At 43.9% G+C, this 10,304-nt stretch overlaps 2 protein-coding genes across 2 annotated transcripts; both read left to right on the forward strand.

The window, feature by feature from the left end:
• The first annotated feature begins 1,017 nt into the window (after positions 1–1,017).
• On the forward strand, positions 1,018–6,363 carry LOC127331325 (protein RETARDED ROOT GROWTH-LIKE). Its single transcript, XM_051357443.2, has 7 exons — positions 1,018–1,528; positions 1,638–1,749; positions 2,214–2,376; positions 3,088–3,236; positions 3,310–3,461; positions 5,717–5,831; positions 5,944–6,363. The coding sequence occupies exons 1-7, from the start codon at positions 1,134–1,136 to the stop codon at positions 6,070–6,072; spliced, it is 1,215 nt and encodes a 404-aa protein (XP_051213403.1). The 5' UTR covers positions 1,018–1,133; the 3' UTR covers positions 6,073–6,363.
• A 527-nt stretch (positions 6,364–6,890) lies between these two features.
• Positions 6,891–10,084, forward strand: LOC127331326 (L-ascorbate peroxidase 2, cytosolic). Its single transcript, XM_051357444.2, has 9 exons — positions 6,891–7,089; positions 7,166–7,340; positions 7,463–7,528; positions 8,578–8,626; positions 9,096–9,181; positions 9,275–9,354; positions 9,439–9,541; positions 9,653–9,711; positions 9,814–10,084. Exons 1-9 carry the CDS (start codon positions 6,968–6,970, stop codon positions 9,842–9,844), a joined length of 771 nt encoding a protein of 256 aa, XP_051213404.1. The 5' UTR covers positions 6,891–6,967; the 3' UTR covers positions 9,845–10,084.
• The last annotated feature ends 220 nt before the right edge of the window (positions 10,085–10,304 follow it).

Here is a 10,304-nt window from a genome sequence, read left to right on the forward strand (position 1 = left end):
AAATAACAACCAAGAAAGATGATGCAAGGATGCAAAGGTTTGAGCTCTCTCCGAACGATACGATCGAGTTACTCACTCGAGAGCCCTCTTGATAGAACGACAACTAAACTATAAACCGGTCTCCAACTACACTATGAGTCCGGTGAGAAAGAAACCCTATCAAGAGCAAACCTTATACTTGCGCATTCCACTTGAGTTCGATGATGACGATCTTGACCGCAACAAGATGGAACGCCTTTCTTGATTGTGCTTGCTTGACGAAGTCTTATGGATTGCTCCCCCATAATCCATCATGGGAGAGCTTCTTCTTCGGCGCAACTTCACATATCTATGAATACCATATGGATGGCAAGAGTCGAGCAAAGGATCTCTTCGAGATGGCGCATCTTGAACTTGCACTTCATTTCTTCATGGCAAGCTTGAAGCATATGATCTCTTCGAGTTGACTCATCTTGAACTTGCACTTCATTTCGTTGATGTCTTGAAGTTAACCTTGAGAGCTCACTTCATCTTCATCTTCAAGACATACTTGACACTTGATCTTCTTCATTTGCTTCTTATTGCAATCTTGAAGCCAACTTATGGTTCAAGTATTGCCTATGGACAACACCTACAAATATAACTCAATGCAAACATTAGTCCATAGGGATTGTCATTAATTACCAACCACACATGGAGGCTCCATGCACTTTCACAAGAGAGACCCAACCCTTTTTCTATTCATAGACTGATCCAAACGGAGTAGAACCAACACATTTTGTACCATTTCTTGTGCCGGTGACATGTGGTAAATAAAATAATAGACATTTTAAAGAAAAGTATAGCAAATGATAAAATATATCCTTGAAATGTGTTTTGAGGCTCATTCTTGGTGTCCAAACGGGCGGGTATATGGTAGTATCGGCCCATCGCTGACCTGGAACAGTTCCGGCCCATCCATTTTCAGTCCGTCAGAAACATGGCCCACCAGGCAGCTTCACATCAACGTGAGCCGCAAGCCAAAAGAAAGAAAATCCCCATTCTATGGCGGCCTCTGCTCCCCTCTTCCTCTTCCTCTTCCCCGTCTCGTCGCCTCCACTCCACCACCAGTCCACCACCGCCACCGCCACCGCCACCGCCACCGCCTAGGCCGCATGGAGCTCTCCCGGATTCGAACCTTCGAGAAGCGCCTCCTCCGGCCGCTCCTCCGCCTCCCCGCGCGCTCCTCCAGGGGCTTCCAGACCCTGGCCCGCTCGTCCCCGCCGCCTCCCCGCGCGCCCTCCCTCCTCCTCCTGCTCCGCACGCGCCACCTCCCCGCTCCCCCACCCCGCCGCGCCGCGCTCCCGATCCTCCGCTCCTTCGCCTCCCTCTCCCCGCTCCCGGCCCCCCACTGCAACACCGACGACGGCACCCCGCCCGCGCCCCTCCCGCCGCCGCCCGAGGAGCTCGCCTCCGACGACGACGCCTACTACCAGGAGCAGCTGCTCGAGTACACGCAGGAGGACCAGACGCGACTCGTCCCCGTCAAGGCATACTTCCCCTGCACCAGGTCGCCTAGCGCGCATATCTCCCTCCCCCGTCAATCAATGTAGTTAGTTATATTGGGATTCGAGGACTCACTTTGTTCCTCCTGCCAATTGTCATGGGGTGTCTTGCAGCATCAACCTCAAGAGCCTCCAGTCGCAGAATTCCTTCAATGTCATCCCGCCCACCTCGCGTGCCACCAACTACGTCGTCCTCAGATACTATGATGTCAAGGGAGACCCAGAGGTGAGCCAAATCCTCACTGCCCATCATCATTGCTTATCTAGTCGATAAAATTTCTATGGTCAATTTCCACTCTAGCTTGTTGATTCCTACAATTGTACTACACAATGTGACCACCATTAGGTGGTCTGGTCAGCTGAACCTTACAAACAATGTAACCCCTGCACCAAATTGTGTCAGTTCACACTTGCTTTCTTGGGATAATAATGATTTAAAATGGACGTGATTTGCAGAAGACCTAGTTAACTTCAGGCGTCAACTCGAAATTACCTGTCAGAATTTTCAAAAACTAGAAGCAAATTATCTCTATTTTTCCTATTTATACAATGGTCATTGTAATGTTAGATGTGGATAGATTAAAACATTATCCCAGTCTCAGTCGAGCCAAATCACAGTCTGACATGAACAATTTATTTTAGACGGAGGTAGTAGATACTTACAGGGCCGTGCCACCTGCTATGTTGTAGGGTTTTAAGACTGGTGTCATAGATGAGAGTCATTGCCACTACATGGTAGTTTTCCAGTATGGGTCCATCGTGCTGTTCAACGTTTCTGATCATGAAGCAGATGGATACTTAAAAATTGTCGAGAGGCATGCTTCAGGGTTACTGCCAGAGATGAGGAAAGATGGTAAACCCTTACTCAATTTGAGATGATAATACTAATCTGATTTGATAGAGTAGTTCCTGAATCTTTATCTGATTTATCTGTTACTGTTTTCTTCCTCATATGAATTTTATATTTTGATAATTAATGGCGAGACATCTTCATATCAGTTCTGTAACATGGATTTTTGTCGATGCTCCTTGTTCATGCAAAAAGGTGTCATGATGTTAGGAGTCCTGCGTAGAAATCTATGTCTAAATGTTCTCTGTTAATCGACATCTAGCAACAAAATTTATGAAAGTTGACAGTTACCCACTTAAAGGCGACTGTTAGCTAATTTTATAATACTTTGATCTGTGTTTTCTTTTTTCACATGGAGAATGACTTTACTATAATGACTATGTCATTTCCTTTTAGATCAATCTGCTACTGGAACTGTACAATCTTGTCCTCATTTGTGAACAGTCTATTTGGCTTTTAATTTTGTTATGTACAGTTCGTATGAGATGGCCTGACGTTTTGTTAGATGCTCTGTGACGAAGCTAGTTGCTGATTTATGGTGAACTTTGCCCTTTTAGGTGTTTTGCAAGAGCAAATTGCATATGCTGTAGGCGCCGCATTCTGAACACCTAAATAAACCTAGCTTCGTGATATGTATGCATCATTGTGATTACCGCTGTAGTAATCTAATTGTCAGCATTTACGAGGACTCAACATTGAAATCTTAAACTGTAGATTATGCTATTGTTGAGAAGCCTACTTTGGAGACGTGGATGGAGGGTGGACTTGACTTTATTATACTGAAAGACCTGAGTATTGATGGCATTCGTACAATTGGGAGTGTCCTTGGTCAGAGTATTGCTCTTGATTATTATATCCGGCAAGTACGTACTGGTTAATTTCATACTTGTGGGTATGAAACTTTGAAATATCTATTTTAATTATCTTCATTGATAGGTGGATGGAATGGTCGCTGAGTTCACGGATATAAATCGTGGAATGGAAAAAACTGGTACCTTCAATATGGAAAAGAAAAAGCTTTTCCAGTTGGTAGGAAAGGCTAACTCTAACTTGGCAGATGTCATTCTTAAGCTTGGACTTTTTGAGAGGTAACTATAGCATCATACTGGGAGCTAAGCGTGCAAATTTAATTTATGTCAAAATATGTGCCTTACATTCCAGAACGTGTGACAGTATGTGACTGTTTGACTAGTCTATTGCATAGCTGTATTTTGTTGTATCAAAAGTATAAATAGTTTCCAAGCTCTGGAATATAAACAAAGTAGATAATTTGCTTTGTCCCATTCACCATATTCAGTGTTATGATTGTTGCATGTGTTTTCACAACCTCATACTCCTTATCCTGTCAGATAATTTGTTGTTTCATTCAGTAGTTTGCTACGTATTCTTGTGTCCATCAGTTTTCTGCTTAATGTGATCAGCCGATTAAACCTGACCTAAGCTTTGGCTTCATTTCTAGTTTACTGTTTTTGTGTAAGGCTGGGGAGCTGTCAAAAACTAATGGAACTATATAATACCCCGCGCCTTCGCTGCAGGATTATGTGGAAGTTTTTCTTAAGAATAGTGCACATGAGAAAATCCATGAAAAGCTTAAGGCTTGTAACTTGATTTGTAGATTACAGAAAATAGGTTCAGAGATTCCCATCTACAAATGTCAGAATACAAAAGGAAGGCCATATAAAAACAATTGTTCACCATGTAAAAAACACGTCATTAGAGAATTTAACTGCACATTGAAAATATTCACTTGTGGGAAGATACGCTTGAATTTCCAACCAAAGATAACTTATTTACATTGTATTAATGTAGGTTTTATCTGATTCCACTCTTCCAAAATGCTTTAGAGGCCAAATAGAAAGAAACAAATTGATAGTGGTAAATGCACACTACAGAGAAAATAATCTAACTTATATGCATAAACTATGCAACACATGAAGATACTTAATTATGTAGGAACTTTGGAAAATTATTAGGTGCGATCATAGACGAATAATAGGAGAGAACAATGCGTGACAAAAAATGCAATCAATGACAAAATGGAAGATCTGGAATTATAAACTTCTCTTTCAAGAAAAGTAATGAATCGGAAACTTTAAAACAGAATTCTGTAGTTTAAGACCGACGCTGCAGATGCTTTTCTCTTCTTAATGCTTGGCTTGTTGCCCATTATCAACTGCAAGAAAATCATCTGCAAGGAGCATATAAACACACACGTAGACAGAGGAAGAACTACTCCAATTAATGGAAGAAACCCTTGGAGAAACTATACAAAGCTGCAATAAAATGTGTAACAGGAATGAGATTCTCCTCACACACCTTGCAAAGAATCACATGCATGCATATAATCTGGGTGAGGTGACAACATTGGAAAAAAAAATGAGTAGATGTCTACCAAGTCATTTTATTTGCTCTTGGACGGCATCAATCATCTATTTTCTTCTGCACATCTAATGAGCTGCAAGCATTAGGATTTTGCAGATAACATAGGTACGTAAATGAACATATCTGCTTGTGTATAAACCCTCTCAAATATCAATCTCCATCATCCCTACGACCCTGAGAACACGTGGACTTTTCAGTTAGGATTTTGAGGAGTAACCGAAGGAAGAACGAAACAGGCGCTGCAGTGTAGAGCGCTGCACGATAACAAAAAAAGTTTAATTAGACAAAGTATGATGACGTGGATGTCTGCATGTCAGACAAAATTCAGGAAATAAAAGATGATGTGGCATAGCTGCATGTGTGGAGAAAATGAGTTAGTCTGGATGAATTACTTAGTTCTATAGGATAAGATTGAAGTTACAACATTGCTGCATAATCATTGTCCACTTTAATTGTCATATTACAGTCCAAGTGTTACATGAATATCAGGTAATACGTTTTTGGTAAAATGCTTGTTTGGCAGAATGCCAACATCATGGGACAAATAATCTTTGTCGTTGAATCGTAATAGGTGTATTTTCAGTCTATTTTAAGTGCGACTTCATAGTGATTAGCAATCAGTTTTATCCCAGCACTGTATTGTCTTTCTATTGTTATTCTTTATTTCGAATAGTTAAGTATGTAGTTGAAGTCACACACCATCATAATTCAGTTATCTTATATACATGTTAGCCTTACTTCTGTGTAAGTACTAGTGTGCGAAAGCGCCTTTCTTCTTGTTTAAACACCCAACAAATGTGTGTTTGCTCTATGAAAACTCTGAAAAGCTGAAGGTTTTTCTCTAAGGATTACACCTTTTTCATCCCTTCCAGTTTCACAGAAAACCTGCATCTGTAGTTGACAGAAAACTCTACGCTTTATATTTGTGCTTCACATTTACTTACAACTTTGTCCGCTCCAGGTCAGACATTGCTTGGAAGAACGCAAACTATGCTCAGATCTGGGAATTTCTCCGAGACGAATACGAGTTAACTCAAAGATTTGGGAACCTTGATTTTAAGTTGAAGTTTGTCGAGGTAAGACTCCGTGGCGGTGCAGAGCATGTTGGCAGATAGCAATTGCGCAACAAAGCACATCCATCACATGGTTGAGTTTACTTGTTGATTTCTGACTGTTATGATTTTGCAGCACAACATCCGGTTTCTCCAGGAGATCCTACAGAACAGGAAGTCGGATTTTCTGGAATGGCTGATCATCATCTTGATCAGCGTGGAGATTCTGATATCTGTCTATAACATTGTCCATGAGCAGATGTAGGCGGCAGCGAGAGCGAAACCTCCCCGGTTACACGAACCACATGTTTTGCCCGTGATTTTTTTCATTTGCCCCGGTAGGATGCCCCTTTGTAAAGAAATGCTTTGGATCCGTTTCGACATGCGCCGAAAAATCACCACATAGTCTTAGTGCACTTTCTTGTCCTGTCCTAGTTGTAGATTGTGAAGGTACGATGTGCCTTTGCGCTAGTGTGTTGGTTAAGTTGAAGCCGAGACTGTGAAATGTGGACCTCTTCCTGGTGGAAATTCAATGTGTGAGTGCGTGCGTGTGTTAGTGTGTGGCCATCACTCGATGATGGGAATGGGCGATGGCGATGGGATCGCATGTGAGTTGGTCCGGCTGATGCTGGCGGGCGGGCGCGTGCAGGGCATAAGCCGAGTTCACATTCTGACGACTACCACTACGTACTGCTTTTTCCGAATGAAAACAATGTTGGAATTGAAAGAGCAACATCGATGTCGATCTACCGGGTTATCCAACATTATGGTTCCGATATCATACTCATTTTATACTGGTACTGGTACACCATTGATTAGCATATCCCATTGGCCACTTGGTCCTGATTAATCAGGCGGCCGGCCTCATTCATGCCTGTCTCCACTCCCCGTCTACTACTGCGAGTCGTCGTCCACCTCCCCTCCGCAAAACCCTCTCTGACCGACGTGGCCCTGGCAGAAATACACGGATCCGAACCAATCCCCGCCAGCCACGTGTCACGCTCCCCGGCGGCATCTCCCGTGTTCACACCCTAAAATTACCCAAATGCCCTCCCGCTTTACGACTTGATAAACGCGAGCGGGCCACAGGCCTCCATCGCTCACCCGGACCCCTCTTCTCCCCCACACCACATTTCCGATCGGAGCTCACCCAGCCCGCCATGGCCGCCAAGTGCTACCCGACCGTCAGCGATGAGTACCTCGCCGCCGTCGCCAAGGCCAAGCGCAAGCTCCGCGGCCTCATCGCCGAGAAGAACTGCGCGCCCCTCATGCTCCGCCTCGCGTAAGGATCCACCCATCCCCCGATCTCGAATCTCGACCGAGCACCCCGATCTGATCTCGCCGTTTTCCGTACGCAGGTGGCACTCGGCGGGCACCTTCGACGTCGCCACCAAGACCGGCGGCCCCTTCGGCACCATGAAGTGCCCCGCCGAGCTCGCGCACGGCGCCAACGCCGGCCTCGACATCGCCGTCAGGCTCCTCGAGCCCATCAAGGAGCTCGTGCCCATCCTCTCCTACGCCGACTTCTACCAGGTCAGCACCCATCCCATCCGATCCGATCTCGCCCGCACCCCCAGATCGCGCCGTTTCTGTTTTTTTTTCTTTTTTCAAATGAACCTTCAGTTGGTCTGATCTGGTTTCGCTCCGTGACACAGCTCGCTGGAGTCGTCGCCGTAGAGGTCACCGGCGGGCCCGAGGTCCCCTTCCACCCGGGCAGACAGGTGAGAACAATAATTTCTGGATCCTGCCGTAAGATTTCTCTAGGGTTTAAGCCTGTTTGGTTGTTAACTTGTGCTACCCGAAATGATGCGCCATTTCTGTACCCTGTCTCTGAGTGGACCTTGCGAGCGAGTGTTGTTGACTTCAGTGACGACAGATCCGGTATTGTTTAAGTTGGGTGGTTGGAATATGTGGCCCGGAGGAAATTCTTTCTATGATGGCGACTGCGCCTGCGCGAAATGGGTTGTAGTTGCGGTAGGTAGATGCAAGCCAATAAACCATGGAAAACCATTCACATGGCATCTCGTCACGTATATGGTCCAGATGTGTTATGTGTGGTTATCAGAGAGTTCAGAGGCGATGGTGGGGGTCTCTTCTACTAATAATAGTGATTGGACTGTTTTGCGTCTCACATGTTCAGAGGCGATGGTGGTCTCTTCTAATAATAGTGCTTGGACCGTTTTGTCACTCCCATGTTATTTGTGTGGGGTTGCTCCTAGGGCGTGGCCGTGGAGAGGATTGGGTTACTGGTTGATCTTCTGCCTAGTCCTATCTACATTGCTTGCGATTAGGTAGCCATGCCTCCTAGTACTACACATCTTTATGAGTTTGCTCGAATATAAGATGACTTGACATAATGCCATTTACTTCAATTAGTTATATAATTTTAGTTGTCAAGGGTAATGGGTAGTATGGATGTGGAGTTTGTATGGCCTGCATAATTTCATTTACTAGACAACAGCTATATTACGTATCCGTACATCTCATTGATGACCTATGGTTTGCTAAATATTTCTGGTTTAGATTTGGAAGCAAGCTGTCTGCTATATGATGCATTTGTTGAAGATGCATCTAATAGGAGGGCAGCTGTTTGAACGTTTATAGGTCCTGCCTGCTGTGTGAATGAATTAGAATTAGAATATGTATGTATTTACTGCATATTCTTATGACACATGGGTAATGTCTAAAAGGGCGCTGGTTTTGTTTCCCTGTATTTGTGTATGTGCATGGTTAACTGTGGATGCTTATAATGTGTTGTCTATGTTTGCAGGACAAGCTTGAGCCACCTCCAGAAGGCCGTCTTCCCAACGCCACCCTAGGTACAAATGTGCAACATCTTTAAAACTAGCACTAATTTACAACGTCTATATTGACAAAACATGGCTTATTGTGTTGTTAATTTTGGTACCATTCATTCCTTGTAAACTCTCCCTTAATTAATGGATTAGGGCAAGGCTTTTGCCCTCTTTTCATTTTTTTTTGGTACCATTCATGCAAGAAAATGTTTATAGAATATGTTGAAGTATCATAATTTAGCATGCATCAAGATGTTAGTTATGTGACACTGCCATGTTGTAGTGAGCACAGTTTTATGGCATAACCCACTTAACTTCATGGCTAATACCAGTAATTGTTTGCATGATTCTGTGATTTTTGTGTAACCTCTGCAATCCCAAAATACACCCTGTTTAGACTTGGAACTGAATTGTTGATGTATGGTAGTTTGTGTGTATGGATTGGTGGATTTAAGTTAACTAGGCTGACATGGTGAACTTACTGCTGTATCAGGCTCTGACCACCTCAGGCAGGTGTTTTCCGCTCAGATGGGTTTGAGCGACCAGGACATTGTTGCTCTTTCTGGTGGTCACACCCTGGTTAGTTCATTTGTGTGCAATTAGTATATCCCTGTCATGCTTGTTTCCAGGTTTGAAAAGTTGTGCTTATGCAACTTTGCTTATCTTGTGCAGGGAAGATGCCACAAGGAGAGATCTGGCTTTGAGGGACCCTGGACTGCCAATCCTTTGATCTTCGACAACTCTTACTTCACGTATGCCCTATCTGTCTGCTTGTTTGCAAAGTAGTTAAATTTCACGCTTTTCTTTTCTCAAACTAAAAGTTCAAATGTTGACAGGGAGCTCCTGACCGGTGAGAAGGAAGGCCTTCTTCAGCTGCCAACTGACAAGGTCCTCCTGACTGATGAGGCCTTCCGCCCATTTGTGGACAAATATGCTGCGGTAGAACCTCTGTTCTTGTAACCTTTTTTGCTTCATCGTGTTTGTTGATTAGTTCATCCTTGGCTATCCTAGTTTGCGAGATCTGAGACGCTAGTTGTTGATTGTTTGCAGGATGAGGATGCTTTCTTTGCTGACTACGCTGAGGCTCACCTCAAGCTTTCCGAATTGGGGTAAGTGATGCTCTCATCACCGTTCGTGATGCATCATTGCAAGGACAACTTGCTTGTGCGTCATCCGGAGAAGTAATCCATCCCTGTATTGTTTGATTTCAGATTCGGCGAGTACTCTGAGGGTTGCTGCTGATTTGCGTTTTGGCCTGAACTCGGTATGAAAAAGAATGGAGGAGTGCAATAAAAGAAATTGTCGGCCTGGTGGCCATGTGATGTGCTGTCTGGATTTGGTTTAGATCAAAATCGATGGGGGTATTTCATTGTTTTGCTTTATGCCTTGTCCTACGGGCGTATTGTAGTTCGAACTATGAATTGTTCTGTAGTTCCTTTCCTGTTATTCCCGATCATGGACGAAATGAAAGTTTGTCTACCATCTTGCTGTCCAACGAAATCTGAGAGTACAACTGTTTTGCTAGCTTATCGTGGTTCCTTTTCAGCTGTTTGTTTTGAAATGTGGCTGGACGATTTGATTATGGTCTTACTCAGTTGCTGTGGCTGCAGGTGTGCGTTAGAAACACATACACACACAGTCGACTTACAAGTTACCACACATTTTGTTTTTTTGTCAGTATGAAATATTTTTCAACCATCAG

This window comes from Lolium perenne, chromosome 2 (assembly GCF_019359855.2).
Source record: "Lolium perenne isolate Kyuss_39 chromosome 2, Kyuss_2.0, whole genome shotgun sequence".
Lineage (NCBI taxonomy): Eukaryota > Viridiplantae > Streptophyta > Magnoliopsida > Poales > Poaceae > Lolium > Lolium perenne.

Excerpts from the sequence above, each read along its gene's own strand:
- LOC127331325 (XM_051357443.2), top strand. The coding sequence starts at position 1,134 with ATGGAGCTCTCCCGGATTCGAACCTTCGAGAAGCGCCTCCTCCGGCCG. Across the intron at positions 2,377-3,087 it reads GCCAGAGATGAGGAAAGATG|ATTATGCTATTGTTGAGAAG; the intron begins GTAAACCCTTAC and ends CTTAAACTGTAG. Across the intron at positions 5,832-5,943 it reads TTAAGTTGAAGTTTGTCGAG|CACAACATCCGGTTTCTCCA; the intron begins GTAAGACTCCGT and ends ATGATTTTGCAG.
- LOC127331326 (XM_051357444.2), top strand. The coding sequence starts at position 6,968 with ATGGCCGCCAAGTGCTACCCGACCGTCAGCGATGAGTACCTCGCCGCC. Across the intron at positions 7,090-7,165 it reads CCCCTCATGCTCCGCCTCGC|GTGGCACTCGGCGGGCACCT; the intron begins GTAAGGATCCAC and ends TTCCGTACGCAG. Across the intron at positions 7,529-8,577 it reads CCTTCCACCCGGGCAGACAG|GACAAGCTTGAGCCACCTCC; the intron begins GTGAGAACAATA and ends CTATGTTTGCAG.